Source organism: Phyllostomus discolor, chromosome 2 (genome assembly GCF_004126475.2).
Source record: "Phyllostomus discolor isolate MPI-MPIP mPhyDis1 chromosome 2, mPhyDis1.pri.v3, whole genome shotgun sequence".
Taxonomy (NCBI): domain Eukaryota; kingdom Metazoa; phylum Chordata; class Mammalia; order Chiroptera; family Phyllostomidae; genus Phyllostomus; species Phyllostomus discolor.
In genome coordinates, this window is record NC_040904.2 from 82,360,361 (window position 1) to 82,382,980 (window position 22,620).

A 22,620-nucleotide genomic window follows, 5' to 3' on the forward strand; every position below is an offset into this window, starting at 1 on the left:
TAAAACTCATGATACCTACAATACCAGTCATCACTATAGTACTAAATTATGACTTATTACCTAAAGTGTCATTGAGGAATTTTTTTTAGATTTTATTTATTTATTTTTAGAGAGTGAGGAAAGGAGGGAGAATGAGAGGGAGAGAAACATTGATTGGTTGGGACCTGGCCTGAAACCCAGGAATGTGCCCTGACCGGGAATCAAACCGGTGACTCTTTCTGTTTCCATAAGGATGTTGAACCCACTGAGCAACATCATTCAGGGTGAGGACTTTTCTTAAACCAGCTAATTCAGATACTTCTCAGAGGCACATTTTTACAATTCTCTGCTTAGCATATGACTTTAGCAGAATGAAAATGCATAAAACACTTATTATTCCACTGTATAGCTTGCTCCATCTTTGACATACCAAAGAAAAAAGTCTTCAGACATCCTCAAAACTAGAAAACTTTCTGGGTAAAGTCGAGTGAAAGAGAAAAACATTAAAAGTCAATATTTTTCATTATATGATTGCTCAAATAAAAAACCTGTTACTTTTATTTTAGAAAATTTTCACTTGGAAATAATCTATACTTTTCTAGAAATATTGTTATTTGTAAATATTTTAGACATGGCATTTGGAATAAATGGTAAAGCTCACAGTCAACTATTATCCTATCCAACCTGTTCTAATTTGTACTTAAAGTTGAAATATTTAAAAATAAGATAAAAACTGCATCTATACATAAAACCAGAGTGACCTTGTAATTAACGAATGAGTTAATGTACTGAAAATAAACTGGATGTTTTGAACCAATAACTTTCTGCATTAAATTTAATTTTTAATTGAATAAGGCTTTTTCCAAAATTAAATCATTCCAAAATTATGGATATAAATTTAAAATTAAACATGACATTAAAGAAATTCCTATTTTGACTTTAGAGGATAAGACAAAATTATACTGAAATATTAATAGGTGATTTATGCCACATGTGACACTTATTTTTGGCATTCTTTACCTTAAAGTTTAAAAAAGAAATACATCTGCATTATAGAAAATGTAAAGTATTCATAAAATATTAAGAAAATGAATTAAAATTAAAGGTGAATTTTCCCTTGGTTCTACTAACTAAAAACAACTGCTGTTAACATCTCATTGTACTCCCTAAGTAAAGCACGCTGGTGTTAAAAAATAAACAATGGATTTAACACTCAAATGCCAAGCTCTCTTATTCTGAAAAATGGTTTCCTTTTCTCTTTGATTGTGAGTCAGTAATCATTAACCCTATTAATATTATACTTCTTAACATTCTTAACTCCCCTCCTGATAACACTGCATGGAAAATATTATTTCTTCTTTACAATAAGCTTAAATCATGTTTTTACTTTATGTTTTGGACAGTTTACAATGTTTCCAATTTGAGAAACACCTGTTTCTTAAAACTATTTTGGGGGTTTCCTCTTAAAATTAAGAAGTCATTTATACAAATATACCTTCTGAAAAGTATAAACAAAGTTCCTGAACGTAATCTATTGGATTTCTTTTGCACACAATGCAGCTTCTTTTTTGTAACAAATAGAATTTCATAAGAAAGATTGTGGGTTTTTAAATTTCTGATATCAGTTTATGCTGCATACCTCATAGACATGCAGGCATTAGATTACTTTTTCTTCTTGCTATAGGTATGTTATAAGAACTCTGAAATCTGTGACTAGAGAAGTTTTCAGGGATAAAGAAAATGAGACTATAATTTTTACTTATGCTTTAAAAAAATGTTCCTGCAAGGGCCACTGTGACAGGTGCTACTACCCTTTATTGTGGGATTGGGTGTGAGAGAAGAGAAACAGAAATCTCTCTGTTTCTCACATGAAACGTACATTTGATTTTCTAGATAAAGATTTTTAGTGACCACTGGAAGAAACAGAAGATACCATTTCTGATAGATCACAATTAAGAGGTCATGTTATAAGGAAATATGTTACAAGAAAACATCTTTCTTTAGAAAAAAATTGTATTTTCAATAAAATGGACTTCCTCCTTTCTCAAGCAATGTCAATTTTATGTTAGTCATGAATAAGTAAAGGGTTTGGTGATTTGAGATATTTCCATTAGAAAAAAATAATACAGCTTGAATTTGAGAAATTATTGAGAGAAAGAGAGGGAGAGAGAGAGAGGAAAAAACCTAAATGAAGGAAAGGTTTGGTATTAACAATCTATTAAAGACTCTTGGAATCATGGTAAAGTGAAAAAAGCATGAGCTTTGGAATTACATAGATCTGGGTTTAAATTGACATCAGAGTTGCATTTTTAGTTCAGTTCATTAAGAAGTATGTGAAATCTGATTTTTTAATTCTATTTTTTTTCACCTAGAAAGGGGTTTCTTAACTATCATTTATCAAGGTTTTAATATATACCAGATACTGTGTCAAATCACTTGTACTCTCACTTCAATTAATTAGAGCTGTCACTACCTAAGCTATAATTGCCCCCATTTCATAGAGAGAAATAGACTCAACAAAGTAAATCTATTCAGGTCTGTGGTCTTTAGCCACAATGCTATACTACCCACACAGTGGTAGAGCTACATCATGCCAAATCTTATAAACTAATGATTTAAGCATTTTATGTATTAGTGTTTGAATTATCTGTGTTTATTTTTCAGGCAGTGTTAGTAAAAGAATATTAACTGGTATAGTGTTTTTCATAGTCTTTATGTAGTTCATCTTCCAATTAATTATTTGACCCACAATACTGTTCTTACTTCTTCCCAAAAGTCATATAGGATTGGAGTTTGTGAAAAGACGTAATAGCTGGAGGAACTTTTGACTATCACATGTTTATAACTAGCAATCACTATTTATTATTGCAAATCATATGGGATTTACATTAAGAAAAGTCTTCCATTCAAATAGGGAATCAATGTCATGGAGAGAAAGAGCTGAATAGAAATGAAGTAAAAGTTACTGCTTCACTTATTTCTCTAATCATAATACAGCCAGAATCACCTAAAAAGTCAAATTATGTGTCTGTCTAGTTTTTCTAACATTATTTATTATAGAGAATGTCTTTTCTCTATTGTATATTCTTGTCTTCTTTGTCATAGAGTAATTGACTATGTAAGCATGGTTTATTTCTGGGCTCTCCATTGATTTTTGTGTCTGTTTTTATGCCAGTACCATGATGTTTTGAATACTACAATTTTGTAATATAGTTTGAAGTCCAGGCACATGCTACCTCCAACTTTGTTCTTCTTTCTCAAGATTGCCATGGCTATTCAGGGTCTGTTCTGGCTCAGTATAAATTTTAGGGTTACTCTTTCCAATTCTGAGAAGAATGTCATTGGTATTTTGATAGGCATTGCATTGAATCTGTAGATTGATTTTAGGTAGTACGGAGGACATTTTCATGGTATTAATCCTTCTAATCCATGAGTACAGTATACCTTTCCATTTATTTATGTATTCTTCAATTTTTTTCTTCAGTGCCTTAGTTTTTAATGTACAGGTCTTTCACTTCCTTGGTTAAATTTATTCCTAGGTGTTTTATTCTTTTCAATACTATTGCAAACAGGATTGTCTTCTTAATTTCTCCTTCTGATTGTTTATTATTAGTATATGAAAATAAATGAATTTTTGTATATTAATTTTGTATACTGCTATTTTACTGAATTCATTTTTTACAACAGAATGGACTTAGAGGGTATTATGCTAAGTGAAATAAGTCACACAGAGAAAGACAAAAATAATTTCACTTACATGTAGAATCTAAAAAAATGATTCAAACAAATAAAACAAAACAGAAGCAGATTCATAGAAACAGAGATCAAACTGATGGTTGTCAGAGGGGAGAGGTATGGGGGGTATGGGTGAAAAAGATGAAGAGGAATATAGTCATAATATCAGAACTTCAAGCAGTGACAGATGGCACCTAGACCTGGCGTGGTGATCACATTGTAAAGTGCATGTGTTGAATCACTGTGCTATGTAACTGAAACTAAGATAATGCTGTGTACCAAGTATACTTAAATTTTGATATAAAGTTAAAGGGGAGTGGCAAGATCAGTGTTCCTAAATGAAGTATTACTGGTGTAGATTTCTAGACCCCTATGGTTACAATATAACACAAGCAAAAGAAGAAAGAGTATAAAACTTGAATATTTAACATTTGTAAGAGTTTTCCATTTTAATTTTATCCAGTGGCATGGTATTTCTAGCATGTTCACTTTAGTTCAAAAGGCATGTGCACCTGATCTGAAACAAGGACACAAACAGAAATGAAGACATGGCTCCGCCCTTCCCGGCCAGGGAGCCGTCTCCGTAGTCCACCAGGTGACTCCACACACTGGCCACAATAGTTGTGGTGCTAAGGAATGGCACAGGGAGATGAAGTTCTTGCTTGAATGCTGCAGCAGTCATTCCCTCGTGATCATTTAAAATGTGTAACAGTTTTAAAATTGCTGCTTTTAAGGGATCAGGTACCTATGCAGGTAATGGAAAAGCCATCCTAAAAAGAACCAGAAGATTATTAGGAAAGGCTCAGGACTGGGGTAGGGGTTTTCCTTACTCAGAAATCACAAACACAGTACAACAAAGAACTGGAGGACCTTATGACTCAGAACTGATGTTTTACAACAAATTTATTTTAGTTCTTATTTTTATTTTTTCTTACACAATTAGTGCATGTTCTTTTTGGAAAATACAGGTAATAATAATAAAAATTTGTAACCTCACTATCTAGTGATGAACATTTTATTCTTGCATAATGAAATAGTCATAAAAGTGATTATCCTGTAGATACTGACTTGTAGTCTTTTCTTTGACTTAATTTAATTTATTATGAATATTTTTCCACATCAGTATATGGTACCATATTTTTAAGGCTACATAGTCTTCTATTGTAAAGATGTATAGGAACGTTAATTTATTCAGTCAATTTTCTATTAGAAGATAGAAGACACAGTTTTCACTTTTCTACTTTTGCAAGCAGTGCTGCAGTAAAATTGTATGTACACGTATCTTTGCATGTAGCCATAATTACATTCCAGGATAAAATCCTAGAAGTAAAATTGCTTTTTAGATATATTCTAAATTCCTCTAAGAAGCTTAAATAAAGTTACAGTCAATAGTCTGAGAAATCTCTCCCAGGCTATACACCTTCCATCCTGGTCCATCTTAGTAGTTAATGTTTAAATCTTTGGGAGTCTAATAAGTAAAACTTATTTTTGTTATTTTAATTTAGCCATCTTTATTATTCATTGTACTAAATATTTTCTTAAGTTTACTGGCAGTAAGTTTTTGTTTAAATTATAGGAGTGAAGTTACTGTGATCTGAGACCGTGAGCACTATGTTGTGCACTGCCGCACTGACTTTTCACAGCTCTTCTCTAATTTTCTGAATTTAAACTATTTGTACTAATGCATATGAGTTATTGCATGTACATTTTTTTCATTAGAGATAAACTAGCCATTTCCATCTACCTTGCATTTCTCTGAATCTTTATTTTTCTTGCTTTAAACATGAAACCACAGGGCAAGTTTCATTTCTCATTTACCACTTCTCCACCTGAGTTGTCAGTTTTGCTTTTGGTCTACACTGAGGGTAAGAGAGAGGGCACCTCATTAAATCACTGTATTTGGGCTGGGTTCGAGTAGAGTTATGTACTTTGCATACCTTCTGTAGTTTGCTTGAAAATAAATTTAAACCTAATACTGTTCGAGATGCATTCTTGTGTTTAAAATGATCTTTTACACCTAACAATGTTTAAGGGCAACAAAAGTGTTTTCATTTGGAGATGCTAATGTGGACTCTAAAAAAACTGTGACAATATTTAGGAAATAACCATCTCAAAATAACAGGTACATGAAGTGACATGTATATGGACTAAGTATGGGCTTTTCCCTCAATATTGGAAAAGATGAAAGAAAGTACTTTGACTTGCAATTTTCTTTTTATATACCAAGTCTTCTTGGGTGTCAGTAATTCACTGTTTGATTCAAAAAACAGGTAACTATGGGGACTGTAAACTCAAAGAAGAAACAAGTTCCATGTTTACCTCATAAAATCCTGCAGTTTAATAGTGCCGTACACATACGGTGGGGGAAAAGTAGGTTCACAGCTATGAGTACACAAAACACAGTTTCTTCTTATATTATTTATTAATTACTTTCCATACAAACAACTGTAAACCTGCTTTTGCCCCACCCTGTATAGTGGTTGATTGTGGAACAGGCTATTTGTTCAACCTTTTAATAGGGAATTTTAATCCATTTGTATTTTTGTTGTAATGCTGATATATTTATATTTATATGTGCCATTTTATTTTGTATTTTGTATTTCCTATATTTTTCTTTGCTTTATTTTCTTTTTTTCTTGTATTCTGTCAAACACTTTAGTCTGCATATTAGCAACAAGATTCAGTAGGTGCTGATCACTTGCATTTGTATACCGTGTGATTTTGTATTTTCAGAGCAATGACATTGTGCCTGCTTTAGAATCCATGTTATTTTTTTTTTTGCCCCTGAGTTCTTTTCTTAAAAATTTAATCTTTATTGCATTATTTTACTTTACCTTTCAGTCCCCTTATACCCTCTCCCCCACACTGTTGGGCAAACACCACACAGTTGTCCATGTCCATGAGTCCTTTTTTCTTTTTGCTCAGTCCCTCCACCCCCAACCTTTCTGCACTAGCTGTCAGCCTGCTCTCCATCTATGAATCTGTCCACATTTTCCTTGTCAGTTCAGTTTGTTCATTAGATTCCACATATGAGTGAAATCATATGGTATTTGTCTTTCTCTGACTGACTTATTTCATTTTGCATCATGGAATTCATCACTTATAATAATAAACTTGTGGTTGTCATAGTGCATTGTGTATAATAGACATTTTACCTTTATACTTTGATGTTTGCAGTATTGACTATTTTTTTAAAGATTTTATTTATTTATTTCTAGAGAGGGGAGGGAGAGAGAGAGAGAGACAGAGACAGAGACAGAGACAGAGACAGAGAGAGACATCAATGTGCGGTTGCTGGGGGTTATGGCCTGCAACCCAGGAATGTACCCTGGCTGGGAATCGAACCTGGGAAACTTTGGTTCCCAGCCCGCGCTCAATCCACTGAGCTACGCCAGCCAGGGCACAGTATTGACTATTTTTAAGGAACTTCACAATCGGTGTCATAAAAGGCATAAAATTAAACCATTGACATATGATGCAATGCAGGATGAGTGACATAACTAGGCAGTCAGGACAAACACTCTGGACTGACATCTCAATTCTACTTTATTTTCTACACATAATGAAGTAGCTCTAAATTTGCCTAGAGTAAAATACATGCTATAGTGGGGATTGCAAATTTGAGGATTTGTCAAAGTTTTGCAATAGATGGTGCTTAAATACTGTACTTAAATAGTTAATATATTAACTATATATTAAATTAATTTAAATAGTATAAGTTAAATTAACTTAAATAGTTAATATATTTATATACTTAAATACTGTCTATACTCTATAAGGAAAAGAACAGAGCTGCTTGCTAAAGACTGCCACAGACAATTTTTTAAAAATTAAAACTAATCTTTAGTCACACATAAGTTTCTATGCATAAAATTTTATTTGATCTAAGAATATCACAAGAGTAGCTGTATCTTCTGCCCTTATATATAAGAGCTAATGGGAGAGTGCTTTTGTAAAATATAGGTCATAAACTATTCTAACAAGGAGAACATTTTATACTCCATTTTGAACTAATAGTGATATAGAAATTACATCTTTCCCATCAGGATTGATAGGAGCGAGCAGATAAAAATGTTAATATTTCCCATCAGCATTGACAAACATTAAGTATTCATAGATGAAGCCTAACTCTCATTAATATGGGAGTGATAGGGAACTAGATAATGATGAAATCTTCTTAACTAGCAAATAAAATCACTGAATAATATCAGATTGATGATATTCTTTATTTGGTCTATAAAGCATTATAAAAATAATATGAATGTTGTATCATAAATCCTTTTTTTCAATCCTCATCCAATGCTATGTTTATTGATCTTAGAGAGAAAAGAGGAGAGAGACAAGGAACATCAAACTGAGAGAGAAGCATGAATTGGCTACCTCCTGCATGCACCCCAGGAATTGAACCTGCAAACCTTTTGGTGTATGGAAGATACTCCATCCAACTGAGACACCTGACCAGGGCTCATAAATCCTTTAAATTAACTATGTGCATAAATTAAACACAACTCAACATAAGCACATAAGGCCGACTCAAAGAAGTTTCACTGCAATTTATAGTGTCTTTGTATCTTAGAAATTTGGTATTCATATATATATATATATATATATATATATATATATACATACACCAAGAATTTTTTAAAAATATATTTTATTGATTATACTATTACAGTTGTCCCATTCCCTATCCCTTTATTCCCCTCAGCATTCTCCCTGCCCCTTAGTCCATGTCCATGGGATGTACATATAAGTTCTTTGGCTTCTACATTTCCTATTCCATTCTTAACCTTCCCCTGACTATTTTATACCTACCATTTATGCTACTTATTCCCTGTACCTTTTCCCTGACTCTCCCCGCTGCCCACTGATAGCCCTCCATGTGATCTCCATTTCTGTGACTCTGTTACTGTTCTAGTTGTTTGCTTAGTTTGTTTTTGTTTTCTTTTTTATGTTCGATTATTGATAATTATGAGTTTGTTGTCATTTTACTGTTCACATTTTTCATCTGCTTTTTCTTAGATAAGTTCCTTTAACATTTTATATAATAAGGGATATAAACCAAGAGTTTTTTAGTTTAATAATGTCTGCCAACTAATAGAACACTTCCCTCTACTCTTAATTATTTCCCCCTTTTTCAATTAATGAGTAATGGATATTTCATGTCAGTTTATATTTCATTATAATTTAATTTGTCATAAGGACCTTCACTTTAGTAACAGTTTGATGCATTGGGTATTTAAAGTAGGTTGTTGAGGTTTTTTTAAATGCTGTAGGTTACTCTTAGGATACAATTCCCATTTATCAAATTCATTTAGGAAATATTGCTCTATTAAGGAAATGACAAAAAAGCAAGAGACCAGAGTAATTCATCCTAAGGTGGATTTTTATATCTGCAGTATGAAATCAGGTCACTGGCACTGTTGTTTTGCCTTGTACACATATTAGTAAAGTCTAGTCATAATTGTTTACTCACAGAACTGACAAAAATGAAGAAGGTTGTTGCAAAGAAAAGAACTTAAAATAAGAACAAGCTTTTGTAAAGGACAATCCAATCCACACCAGCTTCAGGGGAAGGCAAAGCCACATAAGCATTTACACATGCTCTTATAGAGTTATCCTCCTGCTTTGTCCCTGGATGCTGTGCCTCTCTCTCATCGGGCTGGAGGCATCATCTTGCTAGCAGGCTACACCAGTGGCTGATGCAGAAATATATATGTAATTTTTTTAACATTGTTTGACTTTTGTGAATGAGCTCTGCGGGAAAACTGAGGCTTACTGCTCTGTGACACACACATCTGACGAGTCATTTCTTACCTCTGAGATTACTAGTGGGGAGGGAATAGAGAATGATTTGAGGAATCAAGATGAATCATAGATGAAGATTTCTTTCACTCAGCTTGCCATCACGCTGTGCATTTCTTCATCTACTTAAAAATTATCTTGTGACCCCTAGTAATAGTCTACTCTCAGTCACGCACATAGCTTCCTGTTAAGACTTTTTCTCAGCTAGTGTCATTCTTACTCAGTCATGATCTGACTTGTTAGAGTGGACAATTAGGGTACTCCCAGGACTGCCAGGTTAGTTTTGCTCATTAAATATGGCCCAAATGGAGTATATGTGTGTCTGTGACTATGTGCATCTTGAGTCTCTCTATTTTTAAATTAATTATGTTATCAAACAACATCTCAGGCTTTAGTGGAGAGCTTTTCTGTGGTAAGTTAAAAAATTGCTTGAGAACTGCTTGGGAGATTACTATTCTTTTATATTTATCAGTAACTTCTTAACAATAGCTTTGGGCGGCTCAAACAACTAATATTAATAGGCAAGGATTTCATTATAGACTGACTCTTACTAAATTTCGTTTTCTTTTCCTAACTTTGGATGTTACCAACAAGGCATGATTGTGTTAAGGTGTCAGGTAATTTTCTAGAATTTGTGGCAATGTGTGTTTATTTGTTCTATAACGACAACCAAAAGGTAGCCTTCAGAATAGTTTGGATAAAAATCTTGAAAATTTGTTAATATATTATATATCTATGTTTCTGGATATATTTTTATCTGCATGTGTATTTAAATAGAATTCATTCATATTAAAAATGTAGAAATATTATGGTTTAAAAATGTGCAAACTGAGACCTAATCAAATAATTTACAATAAAACTTTTAATGCTATTATAATGTAAATTACATTTCATACCAGAGGAATCCATATATAACATAACATACCAACTTAAACAAGTTTTGAAATTTTTTCTATGAGAGTTAACCCATTTATAAAATTTTGTCTATTTTTCCTTCCATCTCGTTGGTACATTATGAATATAAAATACACCAAGATTTTTTTATTATTGTTCAAGTACAGTGGTCTCCATTTTCACCCCACCACATCCCCATGTCCCACCCTTCCCCATCACCCACCCTTGAATCCATGCCTGTTGGCTTTGACTATACACCCAGATTTTTTAAAGGCATAAAACTAGGATGTATAGTTAAAGTATTAAAAAGGACAATATATTTTGATGTTATTTTAAATATTTCCAGCAAAAATGAAAAAGGGATGAAACAGAAGTTAGACAGATTCTTAATATTTATTAAATGAGAGTGACTGTTATTTGATATTTTAGTTTGAAAAATTTTAAGCAACATTCAATAATTAATAACAGAAACCTAACAGCTTTATATAATTTGTTACTCAATATTCTAAAAGGCATTATATTTATTAATCTTATTCTTTTTAAAAAATATTTTATCTATTTAGAAAGAGGGGAGGTTAGGGAGAAAGAGAGGGAGAGAAACATCAATGTGAGAGAGAAACATTGATCCTCTCATGTGCCCCAACTGGGGACCAGACCTGCAACTCAGGCATGTGCCCTAACTGGGCACCAAATCATAGCCCTTTGCTTTGTGGGACAATGCTCAGGCAACTGAGCCATGCTGGCCAGGGCTAGTCTTATAATATTCTTGTGAATTCTGTAGACATAGATGGTAGCAATACATTTAAGTATGGAAGACTAAAATGATTTGGTCAATGTTCCAACATTAAGGATGAAATTAAAACTAATAATTCATGTTTTCTCTTTTCTAAAAAAATACCTTAGCTGAGTGATTGAGCTATTTTTTTAAAGGTAGCATTTCTCAAAGACAGTAATTTTTGTGATTATTAATAGCGTTTTTGCTGATTCATTCAGAACAAATTGAATGTCTTCTATCTTTTGTATTTTGTTTTCATCTAACCTTTGGAGATATATTTGTTTTGAATTTCATTTTGAAGTATTCCAGGAAGCTTTATTTCTTATGATTTACATAGTCAATTTTTCTATATCTATGGTAAATAATTTAAAAACTTAGAATACATTAATACTAATAATTATCTATGTTAATTATTAATATACATAGAAATTAATAGAATACAACATGGAATACTTAAATAAGGACATTATATTTTCATGTAATAAAAGTTTAATAGAAATTAACCAACTGACCAATTCATAAAATAAAAAACTATATTTTCAACTTCTAAATGGATTATAAGATAATAAGATACCGGATGGTTGAGATTTTTTCTAATGTGGAATATATATATAGAGAATAAACTTGAATTACTTCATCTCTGAAAAAAATATAATCTTTCTCTGATTTTTAAATTTAATAGTTACAAGTAAAACAGTAATTCATTTGAGTCAACAGTGAGTGTAAAAACAACCCATTTTCTCTTCAATCAAAAGATGTTTATGATAGTATATTTGCTGCTGCAAAGCCTTTTGCAGTTACTGCTAATTAAGTTTTTACTCCAAAGTAATTGGAAGGAATATTAGGTACAAATAGAATAAAAAATATTTAATGGGCAAAGGAATTTGGGATAGTCTCGGTCTGGAAAAATGTATATGAAATACCAACATCATTTTGTTATAGAATTTTTATCTTTTTTACTTCAGGTGAATACAGAGCATCCTGCCTCCCTATATCACTGGATCAAATCTTAAAATTATATATATGAGCAAACGACACTAGAAGGAATGTGCAGCACTAACATTTTAATTAAAATACAAAATCATAATCTGCACAAGGGTGTAGCGAAACATTTGCTGACCTCCAATTATATTAGTAGTAACATTTTTATTTGATAACTTGATAACAGGGTAACTAAAAACATGTAATTAAAGCAGTCATATCCTAATTTATAAAGGCAATAAAAGCAAAAGAGCATAGTAAAACACCATTGAAAAGTAGTTACTACACCATTATAATGAGATACATTTTTTACCAATATATCTTACAATAAAAATAAAGGTCAAACCTTGCTTTATGCTTTCTTGTTAAAATACTCTAGAAGACCAGATGATTATGAAAGTCAAATCATAAACACAATACAAAATGATTTAACCCGTGAGGTTTTTGCCAATCTAAAGCTATTTTTTAATGTTATGGGTTGAAAGACAATGTTGAAAGATGGTAAAGAATCACCACACAAGTGTTTAAAGAATAAGGCCAGAGATTCACTTCATTACCTTGGAACAATTCATTACAGAGCACAGGTATGTTATATTTTTTGCCTCCTGCATTATCACCACATTTCTCACCAGATGAAAGTGGGCAGAATCCTTTAAATGTAGTCCACTCTGGAGCCCAGCATGAAGGGTGGTGTGGGCCAAGGTCCCGTTGTTCTTGAGAGGGGAAAAGGCCTGAATGTGCATTAAGAATCATGAAAACAGGTACTAGTCCAAGCAGGAGCCTTTATCTCAGAGTTCAAGGACATATAGGAGTTGTATTTTGCCCAGTGAACTTGTATGGCAAAGGTCAAATAAGGCCATTCAGCTAAAGACAAAACAAAACAAAACAAAACCCAGCATATGGCCTAATTATATCCACAAACACAGGAACTTTTCAGTTGTCTCTTTAATATAAGTTAATTCTACCTTGCATTTATGATGCAGTATGAACACTTTTCAGCAATATCTTTTGTCTTTGTCGCTGACCAAATGAACTCTCCCATCCACCAACAGATCTTGAAAAGTCACACACCCTTTTAGAGTGACACAGACCTTTTTCTTCTTCTGGCAAAATCCTCTGCATGAACCAAGTTGGACAGAGCCTTCGTGAGGTGACTATCTGATGTCTCAGAGCTGCTCCCAAAGTCATAGTTCTTCAGACCAGGGCACAAGCAGTGCACAATAGCCCGGCGGATGTAGCTGTCAAAGATATAGTAAATAAAAGGGTTGACACAGCTGTTGGCAAATGCCAAGGACCCACTCACCTCCATGCCCAATTGGAGAAAAGACGAGGAAGAGTAGAGATCTTGCTGAAACCCGGAGACAATGGCCAGAAGCTTGAAAGTATTAAAGGGCAGCCAGGAGAAGACAAAGGCTGCCACAACAATAAATATGATCTTTATAGATTTCCTCAGCTTTTTGTTATGCTTTCCTGGCTGTTGGTAATGGACACACAGCTTCCTTGTGATGCAACAGTAGCAGGTCACAATGCTCACCAAAGGGGCAAAAAAGGTAAAAATTAAGGACACCAGGGCCCAAGTCCGTTTAACTGAAGTGGCCTTCTTCTCTGCACAGTATGGCTTATCATTAATCAGGATGAGCTCCCTGGACAGAACCGTAGGCAACCCCAGGAGGCAGGAGATAAACCAGACACTGGCACAGACTCCATAGGCACAGTCTTTCCTTCTGAATTTCCTGGATACGGTTGGGTGCACAATGGCCAGGTAGCGGTCAACACTCATGCAGGTGAGCAGGAAGACACTGCAGTACATGTTGACTGAGATCACATAGGAACTGCCTTTGCACAGGAAAGCGCCTGTTCTCCACAGTCCTGAAGATGCTTCTTTATCCACCCAGAGAGGCAACGTGACAAGGAAAATGAAGTCAGAGGCGGCCAGGTTCAGGATAAAGATGTCCATCAGTCTTCGGCTGCCCCGTTTGAAATACAGTGCACACATGAGGACCAGGTTCCCCAGCACTCCAGTCAGGAACACGGCTGTGTAAAAGACGGGCAGGAAAACAGATGTGTAAGGAACATGGGACTGGGTCTCCTCCATATCATCAGGACTTTGGCCTGTGGCATAGAAATAATCCATATAAACGGAGGTTGCTTCTGGGTCCATCACTGCAGATGCCAAAGTATGGTAAGTTTCCTTACAAGGAAGTTTTTGCATGAATTTTAGAAATCTCAAGGCAGCTTCTTTTATATAGTGCTGCCTCTTCCCCCAACCCACTCCCTTAACAGACCTTGGAATGAGCATAAAAACAGAGATTTAAAAAAGCAGTTTCTACCAATGCTCAGGAAGAGCCCACTAGAAACATCGCCCTGATTGGTGTTGGGTGGTTGTGGTTGTGGTTTTTTTAATTTGCATTTGCCCAGGAAACTGAAGTGCTTTTTTGCTTCTTTTTTCAAGATATTTGACTTGTTTCTTTAAGTCTAGAAATTATAAAGTGAATTAACTTTTTTTCCTTACCTACTTTAAAGACATCTTTTGCTCTTCTGGCACTGAGAATTCTTTTCTAGCCCTCTGTTCCACATATGGGATGTTGTTTTACTTTTAGAAGTTTAAGGTGGTGATGGTGAAGATGCTCTTTTTATTTACATCATTGGTAAAATGTGAAGAAAATAGTCTTTCACTGCATGGAGAGTGAACTGAAAATCTCCTAAATCATATGAGTGCACATCTATGGCAAACATAATGATTCCAGTTAGAGTATCAGATTTTTCCACTTATTAGCTCTTTTAGTTTATATAATCAATCTTGTCTCATTTGAGAAGTTTTTTTTTAAATACTCAAAAGGCTGAGACCATGTCTTGAGCTTTTATTATTATCTGTAATAATTTCCTCTATAATTAACATAGTACCTTGCACATAGTAGGTGCTTTAGAAATATTAGTTTATTTGAGTTGCTTACGAAAACTCTTGTTTTTGTGATTTAATACTATCAGCAAGGGTGAATTCATTGGGGTTTCATTGCAGGCATTATTGTTACTTATATAGCTTATAAATACAGGTTTAAAACAAAAATTAGAATTTTTACTGTCTTCTCTGCTACTGTAATTCAACCAAGGTCATTCTCTTTGTTAGAATTAACATCCTTGATTAGGAGGTTTTTCTCTCTACTAACCCTGAAATACTTATCCATCATCAGACTCGAGATCTCCTCTCTTCGTTATACCTCTCCTTTGTAGCTGTCATTGTTTAGCGTTTGAGCTATGACTTTTTCTCAAGTACCTCCATAAAACAGTGAACTTTACTTGGGGAATCACTGACCTGGCAACAGAAAGACCTATATTAAGAGACATTATAATAATGTTGCCAGTATAGGCAACACAAAAGGAAGATTTTTGGGTTCATTCAAAACACTTGAGAAATAGACTGATATTAAAAAAATCCCATCCTATTATTTTCTGTTCTGTTCTTTTTTATATTAGAAAGACATAGTAAAATATAACAAACTCTGAAACTGGTTCCATGTATTTGAGTTCTTTACTGTCTGAAGTGGCTCAAGCTTCTCTCACACTCTGCTCTCCTTCCCCCCCGCCCCATCTCATTTCATCACCATCAAAAATTACAGTTTCAGGCTGAATGCGTAGAAGAATGTATGCCTATAGATGAAAATACAATTGTTAAACATTTGAAATTATTTCTACTGAATGTTTATTTTTTCTGTAATTAATATGTTGAAAGAATGAACTTGCCTGCTATATTTCCTCCTTCTCTCCTTTTCCTACTGTGTTCTCATGTCACCTCAGTCTTAGATGTCAGTCAGGTCAGGGAAAGATGAGGGCTCCCCTGCTCTGGGGCAGCCCCAGTAAGTCATCTGGGAGTTGATTTTGGGGATTAGGTCTGCCTTCTGCTGTGTCCCTGGCTGCTTGGTGTTCATGGGCGGAGGGGTATACCCTTCAGTAAGTATAGGCTGCAGATGAGAGGAACTAATGCTTTGACATTTCTGGGATGAAAGTCTCCCCCACTGAGAAAGCCTTAAATATTTAATAGAATAATTCTTTTTGCCAAATAGTTAGAAGTAAGACAATATTAACTTGTAAAGGACTAGTGGGGTAAACGGAATATTTAACCACTATATATATGCTTGTGTGTAGGAATGTATTCAAGTAGCAATCATATGTACTGTTAGAAGTGTACTGCTAGAATTTTGCATTCTGCAAACAAAAGTTCTTTTGGCATTTGAGAAGGCAAGTTTGGTTCTGGGCCTAAGATATTTTAAAACATTTTTTTAGATATGTCTCAAGAATTCCACATAAAAGTTATAAAATGAAAAAAAAGTTGATGTTCATACTCTAGAGGAAAATATCTGGCTGCACATTTATTCTGAAGGCCTTCAATCTTTCAGCATTCAAAATTGCTGGGCTACTGATGTTTTATGATATATAGTCATTTGAAATGTAGTAGTTAGTGGTAGAATTCTGCAATGTGAGAATATCCTACATGAATCAACAGCATTTTGGGACTCAAGTTAGAAAACAAATTAAGTGATTTGAGGGGGAAAAAAAAAGGAGGGGGCAATGAATAGCATTGTCCTGGGCTTTTACTAACGCAAAGAATACAAAGCTATTATTAGAACCCATAAGAAAAGCTGAAGAGATAAACTAGGGAAGGTCATCGTTCTAAATAAGCTCTGGCACAATGATCATTTTTCAGGCTTCAAATGCTCTTTGAAATAATAAAATAACCAACTACATGTAGATAAAAACTCAAAAACAACAACTGGGTACATAAGTATGTAAAAAAGCAGTATGAACAGTATGATTAAAAAAAGAGTAAGATGTAAATATTAGTAATGGAATTACAGCACACATGCCATCTCAAGAATGGGTTTTCTCTCCAAAAATTGCTTAACTTTCCTCCCTGAACCCTGCCAGTTAATTGCTTTCACCTTTGTGTTTTCTAAGACCTTATATAACACTTACAAAGACCTTATACAACACTGCTTATACCTCATTTCACATGATTAGTTGTTTTCGTGTCTCACCTTCTGAGTTGATGATGATGAGCAACTCAAAGGGAGAGCCCATTGTTATTTTTCCACTGGCCTCTAGCTTATGGTAGCTACCCAAGTAAAGTCTTCTACGGATTCTCAAAGCCATTGTTTTGAACCTGTGGGTGCCAGACCACATAATTACTCATATTAGAGTTACCTGGAGTGCCTACCAAACTCTAGCTCTCGGAACCCAGTCCCAGATGTACTGAATCAGAATCATTAGTAGAGTCTAGGACTTTATATTCAACAAGCATCCAGGGTGATTCTTACACACACTGAAGTTTAGAATCATTTTTCTAATTTCTTAGTCAACTTTGTATGTTATGCTTTGTCATTATTTTGCCTTTCTTTTTAAAAAGTTTAAAAATTACCTCTAAATTTGAACTTCTTAGATTCCTTCTAGCCTGGATCTCACAAAATTTTAGAAATTAATTTAGACTTCTAGGCTCTCCCTATTCTGTGTCCAAATTCCTGAGATATGTTCAGAATTGGGTCAGATGCTGAAGACAGGGAGAGTAGGGTTCTGTCCCCAGAGACACCTGCTAAAGTGAACCTATTCTCATCTATCATGTGGCCATAGCTGTGACTTACAGTCTCCGTATCACAGGTGAGCTGAGGTTTTGTGTGACTACAGCCACCCCAACTGGCATTATGATAGATTACTTCTGCTTCTTCTCTGTCAACTACTGTGGCCCCCGTATTAACTAGGAACTCATCAGAGTATCGCATATAGCATAGCAGAAAGAAATCTCTGTTCATATGTGCTCACCTGATGAGTCCTAGAATAAATGGCAAATATCATGAAGCAATTTTTTTCATTAATCTTATCAGAGTGATGATATATTTGTTAGAAAAACACTGTTTTTTTGTTTCTTCTTTGAGTGTTATATAAAGTGTACAACCATTTAAATAGTCCAGTTTAAGAGATCTGTTTATACTCTAAGATACTAGAGTATACAGTTACTTGGAGAGTTTAGTGCAACATAATGTAATATATCATACTAAATTAAGTATTTGCTGCTTTTAAAGACAAGGCCCTCCCTGTCTTTATTTATTGGGTTATATCCCTTGTTACCCCATATTTACAGAAAGAGCTGTGATGTTACAATTCTAGAAACCCACGTATTTTAGGCTTCTTCATAATGGCTGATCTGATCTGGACTTAGGGTGTCCCTAAAAAAAACTGTGTTTATTTGTATTGGTGTTCCTGGTACCCAGTACGGTGTCTGGCATACAATAGGTAGTCAATAAGTGTTTGTAGATCTGGACTGGATTTTGCCTGAATTTTGAGTCATTTCCAATGATTGGGACTTATTGCAAATTTCTTGGACAGTTTTCATTTTCCCATGATTACTGTTTATCATTGAAACAGCAAAAGTTTGTGTTGCTATATCTTTTTAAATCAGAATGCATTCCTCCTTTTCCTTGTGTGATCTGCATTTCCCATTATCTCTGTCTTTTGTGCATTGCATAGACTGACGGATGCATGAATTCCCCAGGAAAATTTAATGCTGTGGATGTATATGACAACCATATTTTAGAGTTACATTATTCTTCTTCCAGCAGAATTATGAACCAAAAATTTTAGAGCTTCAGGTGATATTAGTAGTCATCCAGTACAAACATTATACCATGAGAACAGTGGGGCCCCGCAAGAGGTCATTTACCAAAGACTCAAATGATGATTTTAAAATAAAGGGCAATTTAAATGTAAACTTCCCATGTACATATGGTCCATTCACTGTCCTTCAGAAGCATGGACGCCTAAACAACTATAGTTTGTTACTCTGTGTAGCATTTGATGGGAATTGTTAAAAGGAAAGAGCCTTTTATTTATCAAACTTTTTAAATTTTTCAATTGCAGTTGACATACAATATTATACTGGCATCAGGTATACAATATAATGATTAGACATTTCTATGCCTTTCAAAGTGATTACCACAGTACATACCATCTGACATAATACATAGTTATTATAATATTATTGACTGTATTCCCTATGATGTACTTTATATCCTGGTATGGATATACAATGGAATATTATTCAGCTATAAAAAGGAATGAAATTGCCTTAGGTGGTGTGGCTCAGATGGTTGGGTGTCATCCCACAACCTCATGACTATCCTCATGACTAACTTTATAACTGGCAATTTGCACTTCTTAAAAAATTATGAGTTTATTTCATCCAAATTGATGACATATGCTGGGGAGCAAGATCTTAAATGCTCCATAATTTGTGCTTCTTAATTCCTTCACCATTTTCATCCAACTCTCCAACCCCCTGCTGATCAGCCATCAGTTTGTTCTCTCTATCAATTACTTTGTTTCTGTTTTGTTTGTTTTGGATTCCACATATAAGTGAAATTACATGGTACTTGTTTTTTTCTGCCTGACATTTCACTTAGCATACTATCCTCTAGGTCTATCCATATTGTTACAAATGGTAAGATTTCATTTTTTCAAAAGAATTTTAAAAATGTATTTACTTTTAGAGAAAGGGGATGGGAAAGGGAAAGAGCAGGAGAGATACATCGATTGGTTGTCTCTTGTATACACACCAACCAGGGACTGAACCTGTAACCTTGGCATGTACCCTGACCTGGAATCAAACCAGTGACCTTTTGGTTTGTGGGATGACACCCAACCATCTGAGCCACACCACCTAAGGCAATTTCATTCCTTTTTATAGCTGAATAATATTCCATTGTATATCCATACCACTCCCTCTTTATCCATTCATATCCATTGATGGACACTTAGGTTGCTTCCATATGTTGGCTCTTGTAAATAATGCTGCAAAGAACATAGGGGTGCATGTATCTTTCAGATTGGTGTTTTGGGTTTCTTCAGGTAGATACCCAGAAGTGGAATTGCTGGGTCTTTTTTGTCTTATTATAGACTTTGCTTTAAAGTCTATCTTGTTTGATATAAGTATTGTTACCTCAGGATTTTTTGTTTGTTTCTATTTGCACAAAATATCTTTTAGGAAAGTCCACAGTATGAGCCAAGATAGGCCATTTGTATGGAAGAGCCATTGGAAGTGGCTTGGGTGAGCTGAAAGTTGGGTGGCATGGGGCCTCAGGGAATCACCAGGGTGGGGGAATGGTGTTAGCCAGGTTGATGGAGACTCAGATATGGCACCTGCCTGTGTCTGCAAGCTGGAGAGGGACAGTCCTCAACCAAGGACAAATGGCACCTTCTTGTATTTCTATCTGGGAGAAAACTTCCCCTCCAGCCCCCAGCTCAAAGCCAGATGATTTAGTTTCTCCCCATATGACCCTGTGCTTTTCCAGCAGTTACCCCAGTACTGGAGCTCAGAGCAAGTGAGTCCCTCAGCCAGTAAATCAGTATGTATGCCCTTTTAAGAGGAACTGCCTGGGACTCCAGAAGCACTTGTTCTCACTCAGCCACTGTACCTACTGGTTTTTACAGCCAGAAGTTTGGCAACTTCCTTTTCTGGCACTAGAACCCTGGGCTTGGGAGACTGGTATGGGGCTGGGAGCCCTCGCTCCTTCAGGGGAGACCTCCAAAGCCAAGATATCACTCTCAAATTTTAACCTCCACACGTGGGTGTGGGACAATTCAGTAGCAGCTAGGAATGAGTGGCCAAAGGGGGAATAAAGGCAGAGCCCTTGCCATGACAATCTAGCAGAGAACTTACTATAAGAGGCTAGAAGCAAAAGACAAGTCTCACCAATTAACTGAGCAGTGCTGAGCTTGGTTTGATAACATTGCCAGGGGTTCTGAACATTGCAAGCAGGAATATAGCAAGGAGAAAGGGTATAGTCCTTGAGATTCTATGCTGGGGAAGAAAGTCTCTAACGATTTCACTAAGAAAAAGAGACTTTGCTAACTGAGGAAGAAAGCCTTTGTAGCTGTACATTATTCCCAAGATTTAGAAGAGGGAGAGAATGGGGAACCTAAAAGCTGACTAAGGTCTATAACCCCTAAGCCCCAATAATCAGTGTACTTAGATCAACTAAGTACCCACTTGTAGCTTCGGCTCAAGTGTAGAGAACAAACTCACTAACTTACTAACAACTTGATTTTCTCTATACGTTGGGCATTTAGACCAGTGGGTGCCCGCTTACAGCTTTGTGCTCATGTGTTTCATAAATAAACTTGCTATCTCATTTCCACTATACTTATTTGTCTCTCACTTGAATTTGTGTCTTTTGAGCAAAACAAGAACCAAAGCAGGGGAGGGATCCTCTTGACTTGGGTCTCTCTCCCCATCCATAATAGGACCAGTTGGTTCTCCTTCCACCCCCTTCCACCAGTCTCCCAATGGCTTCTTTATATCCTTACTTGTAGGAATTCTGTTCAGCTATATTTCAGGTGATTCTCAAGGGTGGTAGTTCTGTAGTTCGTTGTAATTTTGGTGTGGTTATGGGAGGAGGTGAGCCCAGCATTTTCCTATGCCACCACCATCTTGAGGAAAGAGCCATTTTAGATGTACTTTTCTATTTGCCTTGTTCTTCTGGCTAATTTTCTATTGTTCTCCAGTGAACTGAAACAAGAACATTTTTTAAATGATATTATTTTTTAAGGGTGATTGTTGATTAGAACCCAAAGCTTGCATATAGTTCTATTGTTCTCCTTTCTGCACTCCTAGGTTCACAAGGAAAACTACCACAATAAAATTATATGAGAAAAACATAATATAGATATATATTGCTTGACATAATTTCTAGTTCCTAAAATGTGCAATTAAAAATAATATTTAAGTAGATTAGGAAATTTGTTATGGAAGGAAATTCTCATCTGAAGAGTTCTTTTGTAAGTACATAATATAAACAAGTAATAATAGCTACATAACTAGATCTTCAGTGGTTGGTTTATGTAAACTGTAATGTGATTGTAACATCTTTACGCTGAAACTAGAGCCATCCCTAACAAATTAAGCCAGAGGTCTAGTTCAGTTTTGCTTTTAAATACAAGTTGCATAATCTGTACGTGGTTGCACTAAGTTATCTTTAACATTTTGTGAAAACACTTCAGGCCAGCTACAGTTCCCCAAACAGCCGATTAGCAAATGGAAGCAGAAATTTAACTCCATTATTTTAAATATTAAGGATTTCTATTGCCTACCCATACAACAAACAAGTACAAAGAGAAAATAGAAAACATCCAAGATGCAGAGATAAATCAGACATAAGGTTGTGTGTTTGGTGATACTGCATGTGATGAGGCAGGGCAAGTACTCTGTGCTGGGTAGGTAGGATAGTCAGTGCCTGCACGATCAAACGTGCAGACACTTCTAGGTCCATACTAATTTGGTGAGTGAAATGTGTCTTGCGTGCTTTCTAGGCATTCCAGACTTGATGGATGAAAGCAACACCCTTCTTTGCAGGTCTCCTAAGAAAACAGGCATTCCAAATCATGAAGACTTATGTATGCTTGAGCAG

The 22,620-nt window shown here is 35.1% G+C and overlaps 1 protein-coding gene across 1 annotated transcript; it reads right to left on the minus strand.

Moving 5' to 3' along the window:
* Positions 1–13,173: 13,173 nt before the first annotated feature.
* GPR15 (G protein-coupled receptor 15) lies at positions 13,174–14,585 on the minus strand. Its single transcript, XM_028504923.2, has one exon. It carries the CDS (start codon positions 14,466–14,468, stop codon positions 13,245–13,247), a length of 1,224 nt encoding a protein of 407 aa, XP_028360724.2. The 5' UTR covers positions 14,469–14,585; the 3' UTR covers positions 13,174–13,244.
* Between the last annotated feature and the right edge of the window lie 8,035 nt (positions 14,586–22,620).

Bases quoted from the DNA above. Each gene is read 5' to 3' on its own strand.
- GPR15 (XM_028504923.2), bottom strand. From the start codon at position 14,468: ATGCTCATTCCAAGGTCTGTTAAGGGAGTGGGTTGGGGGAAGAGGCAG.